This window comes from Vipera ursinii (genome assembly GCF_947247035.1).
Source record: "Vipera ursinii genome assembly, chromosome: 5".
In the NCBI taxonomy this organism is placed as follows: domain Eukaryota; kingdom Metazoa; phylum Chordata; class Lepidosauria; order Squamata; family Viperidae; genus Vipera; species Vipera ursinii.
Genome location: NC_139518.1, coordinates 90,954,236 through 90,971,301, shown reverse-complemented (window position 1 = coordinate 90,971,301; position 17,066 = coordinate 90,954,236). Strand labels below are relative to the sequence as shown.

The 17,066-nt window shown below is 37.9% G+C and overlaps 1 protein-coding gene across 10 annotated transcripts in view; it reads left to right on the top strand.

Annotated features, from left to right (window-relative positions):
• The window catches only part of USP54 (ubiquitin specific peptidase 54), a 158,955-nt gene that overhangs the window by 94,524 nt on the left and 47,365 nt on the right, over window positions 1-17,066 (top strand). For all 10 annotated transcript variants that reach the window (XR_014492701.1, XR_014492702.1, XR_014492703.1 and 7 more), the window contains exons 10-14: window positions 2,926-3,091; window positions 5,334-5,504; window positions 7,876-8,007; window positions 8,149-8,514; window positions 9,708-9,933. Coding sequence is in view for 6 of the 10 variants with exons in the window: in XM_083364159.1 (XP_083220285.1) it covers window positions 2,926-3,091; window positions 5,334-5,504; window positions 7,876-8,007; window positions 8,149-8,514; window positions 9,708-9,933 (1,061 nt within the window). In the remaining 4 variants the exon portion in view is untranslated. The remainder of the gene's footprint in view (window positions 1-2,925; window positions 3,092-5,333; window positions 5,505-7,875; window positions 8,008-8,148; window positions 8,515-9,707; window positions 9,934-17,066) is intronic.

Below are 17,066 nucleotides of genomic sequence, written 5' to 3'. Positions count from 1 at the left end.
TAATCCTAGAAAAAAATCATTAGTAATCAATATAAAATCAATCCTCGAAAAAGATTGATGTCTGTCAGAAAAAAAAGTAAAATCCTTTTCATCCGCGTTTCTTTCTCTCCAAATGTCTCTCAATTCCAAATCATCTTTCAAATCAAAAAAAGATCTAGGCAATCTAGCATGATTAGGAGTATTTTTAAAAAATCCTTTCTTATCCTTCTGCATGTCCATCACACCATTCCAGTCTCCCATTAAAATACAAGACTTGTAGTCCCATTGAATTATTTTGTTATGTAGCAATTTATAAAATTCTTCTTGTTGATTAGGAGCATATATCCCAATTAAAAGGATTTTCTTCCCTTCAATCAAAAGTTCAATAATAATATATCTTCCTTGTATATCTGCTTCTATTAAGTTGGCTATCAAACACTTCTTCACATTTATTACTACACCATTTTTCTTCTCTGGAGCGGATGCAATAAATTGTGTACCGTCTCAAATTTATCAAATATTTCTGATCAGATACCCGAATATGCGTCTCTTGCAAACATACAACGTCACTTTTAAAATGTTTCAAATACTGAAATATTTTCTTCCTCTTTTGTGGTGAATTCAAGCCATTAACATTCCAAGTCAGGAATTTTGTCACCATCCTTTGCAACTTGAAGCCTCCGGAGCGCCGCCTGAAGATCTTCAGAAATCTGCCTCTTCGGCCTCCCTCCTCCCACTGCTTCACTTGATTCTTGAGTTGTAATCATCAAACATTGATCCTGTTGCCGTTGTTGTTGTGCCTTACGTCTAGATGCAGCCCGTGTTATTCTTTGAGTCGAAGTTTCTTCTACTAAAGCCAAGGGTTGCACAATTTCTGAAAATTGCTGTTTTTCTTGTAACTGTTGCACTCCTTCATCCTTTCCTTCTTTATCTTCTGTAGAGGGCGGTGAACCTGCTTTCAGTACATTAGTATAAAAATCTCGTGCCTTCAAAATTGTATTAAGACGATATCTTATTCCAGCAAAATTCACCACAATCCCCATTGGAATCTCCCATCTGAACTGAAGCTGTTGTTTTTTCAATTCTTCTGCCAAAAAAGCAAATTCTTTCCTTTTTCTCAAAACTTTTGGGGGAATCTCTTTCAGAATCAACACCTCTTGACCAGCAATTGTAAATCTCTTATTATAAAAAATTTGGATAATCTCATTTCTTATCCTCCTCTTCGTAAAGTACACCACCACATCTCTTGGCAATTTCCTCTGCCTGGCAATCCAAGAGTTAACTCTGAAGACTTTATCTTCCCAAAGAATTCTTCGGGTTTAAACCCCAAAATAGGTGCCAAAGCATCCACCAGCATCTCTTGCAAATTCTCCTGAGAGTTCTCTTTCAAACCTCTGATCCTTAGGGCAAACTCCATATCTTTATACTGTATCATCAGAACCTCTTCCTCCGTTTTATTCATTTTAAATTCAGCTTCACCCATTTTAGCCTCCAACATCAAATTATTTTGTTTCACTTCTTCCACCCGTTCATTCAAAGTCTCAATACATCCTGCCAGCCCCTGAAGTGCTAAGAGAATGTCCTCCCGCATTTCCTTGTTCTTATCCTCAATAAGCTCAGCCACCTGTTCAGTTATTTTTTCAGTTATTTTTACAGACTGAGTGGCTAAAGCCACTTTTAAGGCATCTTGCAAGTCCTTTAACGTTACAGGTGGAGAAGCTGCGGGGGATGATGTCAAAGACTGCAATCCAGATTGCTGAACAGGCGATGTCCCTGCACTTTTAGTAACAGGGATTCTAGGAGGCTTAGAAGCCATTTTATAGGCACTTAACTCTCCGTTCACACTTTCACTTCTCTTTTCCTTTAAGAACTAAAACCACATCTTGTAAGTTCAGGCAGAGCAAATTTAAAGTCCAATTCCTCTTCAGTCTCCCAGCAAACACTTTCACTATTAAAAAAAGTGAGAGAGGGGGGAAAAAAAGAAAAACCCCTTCACCTCTTATAAAAAAGGAAAAAAAAGTTCTTCCCCTCTCTCCTCCCTATTCACTCAGACGCCATTTTCCCTTTCTTTTCCAAATAGTAAGCAGGACGAAAAAAATTTGTTTTTCGAGGGTTAAAGCCTTGTACTTGCTGTTTACTTCCTGTCTCCGCTCTGCTGCAACAATGTTTCTAGATGTCAATCAAATCCGGCAGGAGTGGATTCAGCGTCTTGTTCTGCTAACAGCAGAAGAGTCCTCCGCTCTGGAGACTCCCAGGCTTTGGGGGGGCCCTCACCCTTCAAGCCCCAGAACAAACGCTCTACCTGTGAACTCCCCCTCCCCTCTTCACCCGAGGAGTGGGGTTTTCACACCGAGGAGCAGCTGATTGTTGGCTGCTCCACGGTTTAAACAGAAACGAAGGGCCGGCGGTCGATTCTGACCGTCCGCGACGCTGGAGAGCCACCCGGAAGTCCCCAGAACCTACAGAACTTTCAATAGATAACTAGATTCAGAAGTTATGAAAAATAAAAATTTACAAACTGAGCTGTGCTAAGAGGTTGAATACACACACACACCTCTTCATCATGTACTTTTGCTCTACAAACCACAAAAGGATCAAATTAATTGCTGCTACTTTTTTTCAGACAATGATCCTGGAAATGGAGTCTCTCTATAAATGCTTGCTGTGGATGCTATGTGTTGTTTTGTAGTATGTTTTATTATTTTAAGTTCTTAATAGAATAATCTTGAAGAGCTTTTTGAAAATAAAAGAGTTCTTTGTCTTAAACTGGCACTGACCTTTAATGTAATATTTTGTTTGTATGTAGTTAATATGTTATTTACAGTATAACAATTGTTTCCCATTGTCAGTTGGATTCTTGGTCATCTATTTGTCAAGACCAATGTCTTTGTTGTACTTAATTGTATCAAAAATGATCCCCCCATTACTGTTTTTTAATATTTTCAGATAGGCCCTAAATGGAAAGATGTTGTTACTAAGTGCATTAAAGGTCATTACCAACCCTTGCTACTCCTTTATGCAGACCCAAGAGGAACTCCAGTATCAACCCAGAATCTATCCACACAGGATTTACCACAGTATAGCAGAACCTATTATGATAGTGAAGATTCAGGTAACCTTTTGAAGTTCGTCATGTATTTTTGGTAGCAATGAAGATATATGATATTTATTTTTAATTTTTATTTTATTTTAATTCCATTTATATCCCGCCCTTCTCCAAAGACTCAGGGCGGCTTACAAGCTTAGCAGTAGCCTTCATTCTATGTATATGCCTGCTTATTAGGGCTTTCACACACACCCCAAGCGGCATTATTACAAAGTCAGCTTAATTGCCCCCAACAATCTGGGTCCTCATTTTACCTACCTCGGAAGGATGGAAGGCTGAGTCAACCTTGAGCCTGGTGGGAGGCGAACCTGCACTAATTGCAGGCAGCTGGTGTTACTTAAGGAGGCATTAGCCCACTGCTCCACCAAGGCTCTGGCAATAAGTAAAGCTTTGTGAGTTATCAAATATCAGCAAAATGGTACAGACATGGAATTTAGCTCTGCCTACCTGAAATATAGCCAAGCATGCAAAAATAACTTCATACATTGTGCAAAAATTCAACTATTCTGAATACCATATGTATTTTTGTACATGTGCAACAGTGTACAGTGGAAACAATTATTAGAGGATTCAATATTCTAAACACCTTTATGCTTTATTTTTCACAATGTTAAATTTAAATTCTTGAAAAATGTAGTGGTGTTGGAATGTAAGCCTGATTTTTTAAAAAAATCCATATAAGAAATACTTTGGAATTTATTACCATTTATTAATAATAAAAATTAGAAAATGTAATTATTCAGAGAATGCGCAAAGCTCCACTAGTGCGAGTGGAGAGTTATTTATTTATTTATTTATTTATTTATTTATTTATTTATTTAATACTATTTCTATACCGCCCTTCTCCCGAAGGACTCAGGGCGGTGTACAGGGCAAGAATAAAAATACAGATTACAAAAGTTAAAACAAGATTAAATAAATGCCCACATACTAAAATACATCTTTAAAACTCAATAAAATAACCATAACAACCCCCCCAATCCCTTCATCAGGCCAGGCCAGCTTGTTCAAAAAAGTATGTTTTTAGCTCGCGGCAAAAGGAGCGAAGGTCGGGCGCCGTCCGGAGCTCAACCGGTAGCTGATTCCATAGCTCCGGGGCGCCCACAGAGAAGGCTGTCCCCCTGGGGGCCACCAGTCGACATTCTCTGACCGGTGGCACCCTGAGGAGGCCCTCTCTGTGGGAACGCACAGGGCGGAGGGAAGTCGATGCCGGCAGCAGGTGTTCCCTCAGGTACTCCGGACCCCTGCCATGTAGGGCTTTGAATACCATTACTAGTACCTTGAATCTCACCCGGAAGGCAACCGGTAACCAATGCAGCTCGCGGAGCAGAGGTGTAACGTGGGAGTATCGGAGACTCCCAACACAACTCTCGCGGCTGCATTCTGTACCAGTTGGAGCTTCCGGGTGGTCCTCAAGGGCAGCCCCATGTAGAGGGTGGTAAGCACTCTTCGCTCACACAAGTGGAGCTTCACACGCAAGCACAATGGCCTCTGTTCATGTGAGGGGAGGTTCATGTACAAGCACAAGTGCCCACCACTCACATGCAAAAGCTCCATTCACACAAGTGGAGGGTGCCCACCCGCTGTCTGCACCGATAGAGCTGTGCGCATGTGCGTGCACCTGCCACTCAGATGCCTCCCACCCTGTGCGCCAGGTCACCAAGGTGGAAAGGTTGGTGTCCTCTTGGCCAAATAACACCCCTGGAGATTCTGAATTTTTTTTACAACAAATGTTTCTCTTATCTGCTTGTATATCCATTTTTGCATTCTGGTACGATGCTATATGATGAAGGCTATTGAATTGCCTGCTAAATATCTGCTGTCCCTATCTGTAATGTCTGGAGATGCAAGTCTCTTCACTTCAGTCCTCCCTTCCAGCTTTGGTCTCTAAGAGAAAGAGTGAAGTCTCAGGGCAAATGCTGATTGTATGGATTTCTTATTTCTTCTGATAGTCAGAATTGCTGGAAGTGACACAGTATTGCTGTGGAGAGGAAAGAAATAACTTATAGTTTGGCCCTTTTTCTCGACATTACCTTCAGATTGCTGACAAAAAAATCTATTAGGTGGTTGAATGTATGTATACAGAAGGATGACGGAGATGGATTGCAAGATGTACACGTAGAGATGCAGCCTTTTAGTGCTCATTGAGCAACTTTTATCGTCCTAGGAGTGAAGAAATGTATTGACCGTAATTGTGTTAATATTTTTTCTCATTTTCTCAATTCTAATGTTCACTATTTTTTAATAGGACGTGAACCTTCTATCTCAAGCGACAGTAGAACAGATTCTTCTACAGACAGTTATCTGCATAAACATTCCCACCATGAATCTATGGTCAGCCACTTTTCTTCTGATTCTCAAGGAACTATCATTTATAATGTGGAAAATGATGTGGTTTCGCAAAGCAGCAGGGACACAGGTAATCTTTTTCTTTTAAATTTAGGATGAAAATCATAGAATTCATGAGAATAAACTCGCTGGGATGTTGGCAAAAACAAGGGTTAGGGGTTAGGGTTAGGGTTAGGGTTATGGTTGGGGGGGAAGGTGTTGCTTTAGAATGGGTTAGATGGAGAAATGAAACCTTTATGATTCCACTGAAGGCCATGAGAGCCTAAAACCTTTCTAAGGACACCGCAGCAGGTTTGGAGAGGAAGCAAACAGTTTCCATAACAAAATGAAATTGTTTACATGGACTGCGTGAGAGGTTGGTGGTTTGGCCAGAGAAATTATTATTTAATTCTATGAATTGGTGTCTGAATACCTCAGAGTTAGCTTTGCTTCAACATTACCATGCCGTGTATTCAATAAACAGTATGATTTTTGGAAACGGAATGAACATGCAGTTTTATTTTAATTCTCGAGCTGGATGTTGACAATATGTCAATTGCTAAAAATGTGAAGTACAAATAGAAAAATTGTGCTAATATGGAATGTTCCTCCTTGTATCAGGAATAGATGATGGATCCAAGAAGAACAGTAAAAAATAATAAATGAAAGTAGGTCTGTGGACACTGCATTGTTTAGGCCAGCCTCCCCCAACTGGAGTTCTGCAAGATCCTAGGGTTCCAAGAGAAGTCTCCGGGTTCTATAAGACATGTTGACTGGGGAAAAAAAGGCATGCAGTGGAAGGAATTCTTTACATGCTGTTTTGCTGTAGTTATAAACATTGTAAAACATGGTTTGTGTAGTTTAGAAATAAATTTCTTCTTATACTACATAATTCTTTTGTAGTAGATTATCTAAGCAAATTCACATTTCTGTCAAGGATTGGAACAAATACCTTGATTACATGCTAATTACTATGAACCGGGTACCCTATAATATTGGATGTACCTGGAGGCTCATTTCATTCCTTCAACTTCTCCAGCAGGTCAAGCAAGATGTCATGCCAAATGGATCCTGCAGCTTAACCAAAAGATGAAGAGGGCACTGGGAGAAGTATCAGTCGGCCCTCATGTCAGCCAACCTCAGTCAAGATCCTTTGGATCTATGCAAAATTCTAGTGCAAGAGCTACAGCCTTTATTGGTTTACAATCCCAATTTCTGAAGGCTAAGTGGCCTTCAATTTCATCAAAGCCATAATTTGATAAGAATTGTGTTGAAGCTAAGAATGCCCTTACCCCAACTTATCACTTTTATAAATCTGAGATAGGTGACAACAATATGTTATCACCCTGAAAAAAACAATATAAACAACTAGTGGCTTTAAAAAAAGAAAGAAAGATGTAAGGACCACCTGGGAATGATTTACTGAAGCAGTGGAAAAAAACACTACTCTTTTCTGGCACCTAATATCAGGTTTCCAGAGCTTCTACCCCATTAGATCCTCATATACCTCCTAAACCCTGGGAATTACATTTTCAGAGGATGGATGGAGATCCCTCATTGTAAGGATGAGGACTTACTTGAGTGGTTCTCAGTATCTGCATCTACAATTAAGATCATTATTGGCTAACTCAGGAGGGAGAAGGGCCCCGGAGCTGATTTTATTCTGTCGCCAGTACACTACAGATATATTGTCACTGCTGCCAGCTACCATATGCAGGTAGAAACACCTAGCCATCAGAAAACTTTCTCTCTTGTCTGATACCATGTCTCTCCTCTGCATATTGGATGCTAAAGATACAATAGTACCATTGGCTGAAAGGCTTTACTGCTGTGATTCTGGAGAGGTGGAAATTCCAGAACTTGTTTTTCTTTGTTTCTCCTTTTACAGAGAAATCAGAACCAGATTCTTCCTACTTCTGATTAGTAGATATCCTGGTTGCCCAGATTCAGCCCTTGCCCAGATACTGATCATAAATGAGTTATCTTTTGTTACAGCACCTATAGCTAGGTTTCATGCAACAACATTGGACCCTGGCAGGCCAATTCTCTGCAATGCATTCTATGTAATTGTAATTCATTTAAATTGTAGATATTATCACTTTATTTTTAATTTTAGAATTATCATGTTTGGACATAATTTTAGTGTGTGCATTCTAATTTAATATAAATTGCCTTCCAGGGTAAAGAAGTTGAGAAAGGCTGTTTTAAAGGGTCTGTAGTGTATGGTGCTGAATGAAAGCAATATCCTGCTTTCAATTCCTGTAGGTTTTCTGTAGAATTTCTAGAAATCAATATTAGTTTGATTAAAAAACTTTACATATAAAATAAAGCTAGGACTGTTTTTTAAAAACTCATTTTCAAACAATGGATAGTTTTTATATATAAAGTCTGTGAGAATGAACAAAGCTTTTATTTTAAAAAAATGCTGAACTATAATTTGTAATGTGTTTTACATCTTTCAGGTCACCTGACTGATAGTGAATGCAGTCAGAGACATACTTCCAAAAAGAGTTCTCTGGCAGACCGTAAGAGAAATAACAACAGGTCTAGAAAGAAGGGGGATGAAGCACAGCCATCTGGATATCATAGTGAAGGTAAAAATGATTCTTATTTGTGTATGTCAAAGTTGGGACTGGATTGCTTTTTGGACTGTAACAGTTCAGAAATTTCATGAAAATAGTCTACTGAGGATATTTATGTTTTTTACATAGTGTTCTTCTGTTCTTAAAACATAGGAGAGACACTGAAGGAGAAACAGGTCCCCAGAACTGCCTCTAAAATGTTGAGTGGTACTAGCAAACTAAGGGAAATTAAAGAGACGGTTAGCAACATGATCCACAGCAGGACTTCACAGACACACCAGGGCTCCCCTCATGGGAAGAATCAGACTGAAATCCAGTCACTACCCAGAACTTTGACCATTCAGTCTCAAGACTGGGAAATAGAGAGCAACAGTAGTGAATCAAAGTCAAGTTCTTCTAGCAAGTACCGCCCACCTTGGAGACCCAAACGAGAGTCGTTAAATATAGACAGCATCTTCAGTAAAGAAAAGAGAAAACAAAGTGGCTACACCCAACTCAGTCCCTTTGCAGAAGATGCAGGTAAAAATGAGCAAGATATGTAATACAGAATAGAATGGAATATATACTGTTTATTGAGAGTCATTGATACTATCCAAACAATTTTTTTTCCTATGCATCAGTAAACAGAAAAAATACGTGGTGTTGAATGATATTTAATGGTTAACATTAAATATTCAATTGTGTTTTGGTGCTCTGACTTTTTGAAATAAAATAAATAGTAAAATAAAATAACATGGATGAGAAGTATGTGTTAAAATGATTCCAAAGGTCCTACATCTGTTTTCTTTGTGATATTTTTTGTATGCAAAACAAGAAAGAAAAGAAAAGATTTTTTTACTTTTATTGACTGCATTTGATGTGAGATTAATGAACTATAATCAGCAAACTGGAAGGGCCATTTTAACCATCAAGTAAACTACTCAGTGCATATATCCATATTAAAATATCCCAAACAGATGATAGTTTAGCCTGAGTAATAGCCAGTGAAATAGAGTCTACCACTGCTAGGTAATTGGTTCCAACAAATCACAGAATGTGTGTTTCTTCTGCAAAAATAGTGAAATTGGATAAACCTACACGCATTAAAATGTATTAATTTAAAGACATAAAAAGATCTACCTGTGCAAAGAATGTTAATTAAGTTTTAAGTTGACCCCTGTAAAAGGGAGGTATCTAGATTAAGTTTGGATAAATGTCTGTCTAGCAGTATGTCAATAAGATAAAAAGATAAGGAAAATTTGAGGAGTTTTAAGAAAGCTTTGGAAGCCAATTTGAATAGATTTTTGCAAGGATGAGAAAAAGTGGATATATATCATCAGGAAAGATTTAAATCTGCCTTTTGAATCAGTATTTTTATTGTGTAAAATTAAATATAGGTAAGCTGCATTATAGCCTAATATTGTGAATCTAGTTATGGATTTAAGATGCAATACTATAGAGCAGAATGGTATCAGGTTTTTGCAGCAAACATTTGTTTGTTTATTCAATTATTTTATAGCCCTCCTTTTTTTCACAAACACAAGGTGTGCATGTAGAACTCTCTCCTGCAATTTAACTCAAAACATCAGCCTTGGGAGGTAAATTGGCTGTCTAGAAGTGAAGGTCCAAAATCAGCCAGTGAGCTTCTGGGGCTGAAGTTTGTACTTCCAAAAACTGAACTAAGTGAAAGAATTACATTTAACTTTTCTTTCATATAATATTTTGTTTGTCAGCCAAAGAATTTATAGAAGATAAGCTAAAGGAGCCAGCATGTGAAATAAAACCAAGGTGGTCCAACAGGTATAAGCACTGGAATTTAGGGCGTGGTGCACATCACATGATGGATCAGCATCCTCGTCTGATCCAAAGGATGGAATCTGGGTATGAAAGCAGTGATCGCAATAGCAACAGTCCAGTCAGTCTGGATATGCCTTTGTCAGAGAGCTCAAATATCTCTAGGTATGTTTCATTAAAATGTATTTTAATTTTTCTAACATTATTTTTAAGTATCTTCATTATTTTACTGTGAAATGAGGAATTATTAAAAACAACCTTAAAATTATTGAACAAAACTTTAAAAATTAGAACAAATTAAGAACTTCATTTGCACTTCATAGGCATGTATTTTCTACCTTTTTTAACAGCAATATCAGGCCCATGCATTGAAGAACTTATATTGTCCCATTTCTAAGCAAGCAGGGGAGGGGCACTCTGCCTTTTCAGTCTTGTTTCTTTTGTTGTACAAAAGCAAGAATAGAATAGAATAGAGCTGGAAGGGACCTTGGAGGTCTTCTAGTCCAGCTCTCTGTTCAAGCAGGAGAACCTATATCGTCTCAATTGTCACATGTTTAGCCTTCTTTATCTTCTTTCATTTGAGCTATTTGGGGGCTGTATTTTCTACTTACTGCAGGGAAGTAGAAAAACATTTGCTCCTTTCTCCAAAAATATGATGCTGCTTCAGAGAATGTTAACTAATGTACATGACCCTTGAGATTCCTTCTAACCCCATAATTTTATGAGTGAATAATTTTATGTAATAAAATCTTCTGTTCTCATTTACCAAAGATTGAGCAGATGGAAAAGATCAATTTTAAAACTTTTGCCCAAGTCTTGGGGAATCCTTCTTAAATCAGCTTTCTGGTAAAGAAGAAAGAACCTTTTTCTCTCAGCTCCATCTGGCGTGAGTGAGAAGTTTTTGCTCTATTTGAAGAACAGAGATTGCTAAAACAAGAATAGAGAAAGAAAAGAGGACATACTTGGAAATTCTGAAGAGGCTCAATGGAGATGTTACTCCCTTCCTTCACCATGCAGCCAAGCTTGGATGGGTGGCCTTTTACAGTGGATATAAAAAGTCTAAAATACCTAGCAAAAAAAAATCAGACCAAGATAAATCACTTACTCTTCTTTGCAAAAGCACTCCAAATCTGTCAAATTGCGAGGGTATTTCCTGTGCACAGTCCTTTTCAGGTGGGACAACTCAGGTAGGACAACTCAACGCAGCCAAATCATCATGGCCAACTTGCCACAGGCAACTCATTGCAGCCAACACACTGTGGGACAACTTGTCATGGCCAACTTGCTGCAGGACAACTCGTTGAAGGACAAGAGTTATACTAATATCAAAGAAATGGTGGAATAGAATCATTTTAAAAAGAATGCAAAAGGAGGGACAAAATGAAATGTAAATGACATATTATATTAATTATTTTAAATACTTGAATTGTTGAATTATCCCACAGCGAGTTGTCCCAAAGCAAGTTGGCTGTAGCAAGTTGGTTGCACCAAGTTGTCCCATTCCGTTTTCAGGTCATCCTACAGAGTTTCAATTGCATTCAAGTCTGGGCTCTGGGCTCTTAGATGTTTTATTGTTTTTTTTTAAAACAAATTTTATTGGTTTTTCAGTTCAAATCTGCATATTTAGAAAGCATCATGGTGACTGGGTAATCAGAGATTCAGTAACAGAGTTTTCAGTATATAATTCAGCTTACATTATCAAAACATCCTCCTCAATTTCCCTTAACATTTCATACAACTAGTTTAAACTACTGTAATAAATTTCTAGAAATAGCATGGTCAGTTAAAAATTTGTCAATTCAATTTCATTGAGATATATTTATGTCCTGTTATTAAATTTTACCTAATTTTGATTTTAATTATATTATTCAAATTTAGCCTTTAACATCCCAAATAATATTCACAACCCAAATTTCCCTTATTTCATTACAGCAAAAACTATAGCATCTAACATGTACACAGTGGCTGAGTAGCTATGTTCTACCTAATAAACATTGTCTGTTTCACATCCTAATACATCACACGTTACTGACAGGACCACAGCCTATGTTTATCAATCTACAACTATTTATACACAACCAGATTCTGTTTTAAATTTTAGCTAATTCTTAATTCTTAAATAGAATAATCAAACATCTTTTAACATCAAACGTGGGATCTATAAACCAAATTTCCATTATGTCAGTGCACAAATTACGGTATAATGTCTAAAATAAGACTAATAGATACATAAACACATTCTAGTTCTATCTCATAAACATTTTCTATTTTAGATCCTGATAGATCACTGATTACTAAAAAGATAGCCTTTAATGGTTCTCTAAGAACTCACTTTTTAAATCTAACTCTGGCTTTCTTTTTTTGCCAATCAGGTTTCCAGACCAAGGCCTTTAAATTGCCAGATAGGTCTCCCTTCGCTCCAATACATATTATTTGAATCGAAGGAGACCAAACCAAACCATTTGTAATAATTATGTTGTTTCCCTGTTAGTTCTAGTCTCTGTATTTGCTCTAAAAACTTTATCTTCAGTTCGGTCTGGATTCCTCTTCCGTCTGGGTTCATCTGCTTTAAGTAGAGAGTCTTATCCAGTTTTATAATTAGTGCTTGGCTATCCACGCTTTCAGGAAACTGTCTTTGTTGATCTTCCACATCCTCTATGTTAGCATCACTATCTTGCACATAGTGTACTTCTAAAGTTATAGGCTCTTTTGATGGAGTCAAAAGTTAAGTATTAAGTTTTCCCATAGTTTGTTGTTGGTCCTTAAGGTTATTTGCCATAGTGATAGTTCCTTGTACTTTTTAGAGTTGTCGGTTCTTTGGATAGAGTCAATTTTTTTGTATTAGTTTTTTCAATATCTTGTTGTACCTTGTGTTCCTCTGTCTCAGTAGTAATTTGTTCCAGTTTTGTCATATTCTGAGTTGTAAATTCTTTAGTTGAAGTCTTGGTTACAGCTCATAAATTGGAGTTGGCACCTAAATTTTCCAGCCTGGAAATAAACATCTCAGAAACTTTATGGATTGTTTCTAATATATTTTTTTTAATTTTTTAAATTCCATTTATATCCCGCCCTTCTCCGAAGACTCAGGGCGGCTTACAAGCTTAGCAGTAGCCTTCATTCTATGTATATGCCTGCTTATTAGGGCTTTCACACACACCCCAAGCGGCATTATTACAAAGTCAGCTTATTGCCCCCAACAATCTGGGTCCTCATTTTACCTACCTCGGAAGGATGGAAGGCTGAGTCAACCTTGAGCCTGGTGGGATGCGAACCTGCACTAATTGCAGGCAGCTGGTGTTACTTAAGGAGGCATTAGCCCACTGCTCCACCAAGGCTTAAAGTCAAGCGAGGTTTGTGGCTGATCAGTCTCCATTTTGAAGTAGTGGTAAATAGTCCTTAGTGCAGGCTAATTTTAAAATGTAAATGTAAATATTCACCTCCACAAGCCTTGAGTTCACCTCCAGCTGTTTCAGGTTTTTATCTTTAGCTGATGATGTCAAGGGCAGTTCCAAAATAAACAGGTTTATTTGCCAAAAAGGCCACAAGATGTCCCCAGCATACTTAAAATCTTTTTCAGACAGAGTAAATTTATCAGTTTTGAGTACTTTTAAGTAACTTTTAAGTAGTTCTTTTCTCTCTTTTCTCCCTTTTTTTAACCAAATAGACAGAATAGCCAGTTTCTGTAAGGATAGAAGTTTTGGGTCACCAAAAATAGAAAGGAAATAAGTCAAATTAAATAGTATTATTCTGTTCAAGGTTTTCTTTTTTTCTCCCGGCGTGATCAAAGGCAGCCCTTAAGGAGGGTGGGGGGAAAAAACTCTCCTCGCTTGGGGAAGCAAATTCAAGGAGCTTTTGGCAGGAAAAAGTAGGCAATTAGGAAAGGAAGAAGGCAATTCTCACCCAGTTTTCAAGTGCTTTCTAGTGCTTTGTTGTAATTTTGGCTTCGGCAGGAAACGGCTGAAATGATGGGCCATGGGAATGGCCGATCCTTTCTTCGTTGGTTCTGAGAGTTGCTCCAAGCCAACGGGATGGCCGCCGCCCTTCTACCGCTGACTGGAGAGACCTCTCCCCTGCTCATCACCCCTCCATGGCGACTTTCAACCCCTTTACAGGGGTCCCCCGATGAAGAAATCCAGACTATGTAGGGAACATTCCTTCACGTGTCTGGTCGTGCCGAAAACCGGAACCGGAAGCCAGATGTTTTATTGTTGATGGGGAGATATGCTTTGGGTCGTTGTCATGTTGAAAGATGAAATTCATTTTCAGCATTTTAGCAGAGGCCTGTAGGGTTTGTTCCAAAAGTGACTGATATTTGGAACTGTTCATAATTCCTTCCATCTTGACTAAAGCCCCAGTTCCAGCTGAAAACATCCCCAAAGATAATACTGACGACACCATGCTTCATTGTGGGCATGGTGTATTTATGGTGATGTGCAGTATTACAGACATATTTTTTGGAATTATGACAAAAAGTTCAGCCTTGGTCTCATTAAGCCATAACACTTTTTCCCATTTGCTTTTGTCAGACTCGATGTAGGTTTTTGCAAAATGTAGTTAGAGTTCCCAAGAAAAGTCTTCCATCTTGTCACCCTATCCCACAGCCCACTCATATGAAAAATACAGGAAATTGTTATCACATGTAGTATACATATTTGCCAGAAATTTCTACAGCTTGTGTCAGAATCCAGTTATATTTCATTTCTATCTATCTTCTCTGATTTAAAAAACCAATCATTACTGTTTCCTGGATTCTGTCACACTAAAAAGGGGGAGGGGGTATGCATGGGGAGTTTACTACTTTTACTTCCTGTCTTCACTACAAAGTAACCTTTTGTTGATTCACTTCAGATCTGTTAACAAAACAATGTAGCCATCTGCCTTTCATCCTATGCCTCTGAAGTTCTTCTCTTTACGCAGTGGGGGAAAAGGGGAGGGGGAAAGATGCAACACTTGGAGTTGGGGCAATAAGAGAATTGGATGAAAACGCTGAGGGAGCCAGACTGTTGTTATCTGTACTGAAGTAACACCTAGCAATCTGCCAGTTTGGATTGGCGGGAAGAACTGCAGGTGGGGTGGGGGCTGCTTGGGAACACTTTAAAACATTGAATAGTGGGGAGGGTTCCCCAGATCCTGTCTAGCATGCCTGCAATCAATTTATCTTAATAAAGATTCCTGTTGGAAGAAAATATTTCCAAGAGTTCTGTCTTCTTAAGATGTAGATTGAAGTGGGTTGTTACAGCTTGTTTAATGTTGCTGTAGGCCTCTGACCAGTTTTCTTCTTGTTTTTTCATTGATTTTGAAGGGCCATCCAGTTCTTGGTGATGTCACTGTTGTGCATATTTTCTGACTTCACTAAGCTCCATGATATATATCTAATGCTTTGGAGATTCTTTTTGTATCCTGGTGATATCCTTCCAACAACCCTTTAATGGCCATAACATGGCTTTTGCTGTAAGAGGCAACTGAGTAAAATGTCAGAAAAATCCTACTAGAACTTTATATGGGCTTGAGCAGAAACATTTTATTTGATGGCAGATATGTACTGACTACTATTTAACATCAGTTTGAATATGATTAGTTAATTCTGAACAAGCCCACTTATAAGACAGTGTGCATGCTTATACTGTTATGTTATTGTGAGTTGTTTTATTTTTCCCCCTAAAAGATTTTAGTTTGTTTTTCAGTTGAATTCTACAGATTATATATTATATTAAGATGGAAAAATTCTGATGAGATTTATCTTTATCTAGTTTTTTACATTTCAAAAACCTGACATTTTAACAGGGGTGTGTGGACTTTTTATATCCACTGTATCTCTTAAACTTCCTGAACAGAAGATCATCTTCTGAGGACCCAGATTGTTGGGGGCAATTAAGCTGACTTTGTAATAATGCCGCTTGGGGGGTGTATGAAAGCCCTAATAAGCAGGCATATACATAGAATGAAGGCTACTGCTAAGCTTGTAAGCCGCCCTGAGTCTTCAGAGAAGGGCGGGATATAAATGGAATAAAAATAAAAATAAATAAATCATCGAACTTATAGGCAGCACTGGAACTGTAAAATGTATTAATATTAGCTTTCTTCTCAGTGAATCTGACTCCACTAATTCTTAGAAGCCATTTTAAATCAACCTGGTTAAAAGGATTATTGGCAAGCTTCACTCCATATGCCTTTGAGATATGTGGATCTTATCTCCTGTAGTTCTTAGCAATGGCTATATTGGTTGTGGAATTCTGGCAGTTGAAGTCCACACATCACAAAATCATCCAGTTTGGGGAAACAGTGACCTAAGAGAATTTATAAAAGAGCAATAATGTCAACAGCATCTGCATTAAAAACTGTACATAGTGAATATTTGATTAATATAAAACAAAAACACTTGGCAATATAATAAAGCAGAACTAAGATACCCATTAAATGAACACATTATGGTCAATTTAATATAACACATGTAGCATTGAAAAGCCAGAAATAAAATGGATGCTATCTATTGATGCTGTCCAACTGAACTCCAAGAGATTACAGTAGACCGCAGTATAGAATATGTATATTTTAGCACCAGAATTTGGAGATATTATTGTCCCTGGCCAGTAGTTAAAATAAGAAATCATCTCACTTATTAATTGTGGGATAGTCAACCAAGCTTTTAGTTGGATTTGATTTGGTAGACCCCTTTGCCATAGCCATTTTTTTCCTTCAGTTCTCTTTAAGAAGGAAGCAGTTATTGAGTGCTCAGAATGCCCCTTTCCAAGAGTTCTGTATGTCTTCCTCTGCCACACTTGCCAGGTAGAAAACATCTGAACACCTTCATTTTCATAAGATTGAAAGTGGAGATCAAATGTAAGGGCCCACTTCAACTAACTACCCAAGAAAGCAGAACTCTTGAAACAGGCATTGTCTCAAAAGGATACTTTTTATTAGGGGTCAGTGACAGTAGGGAAGTCAAGGCGAGATCTGGGCAACTATTAGTGCACAGAATTATGCAATTATTATGCAAATGAAAATTTGCCTATCTCATTTGTCTATTTACATCTGTTAAAGTGAAAATAATAAACAAACAACTCAAAATGTACAAATAAACATTTCTGATATTTCAAAAAAAATATCAGTGACTAATATAGCCACCCTTCTTTTCAATAACAGTCATAAGCCTTCCTTTCATGGAATCTGTCAGTTGATCTACTGATGATCAACGTTTTGTGCAGCAGCAGCAACCACAGCCTCTTAGACACTATTCAGAGAAGTGTACTGTTTTCCTTCACCATAAATCTTCCATTTCAGAAGGGCCCACAAGTTCT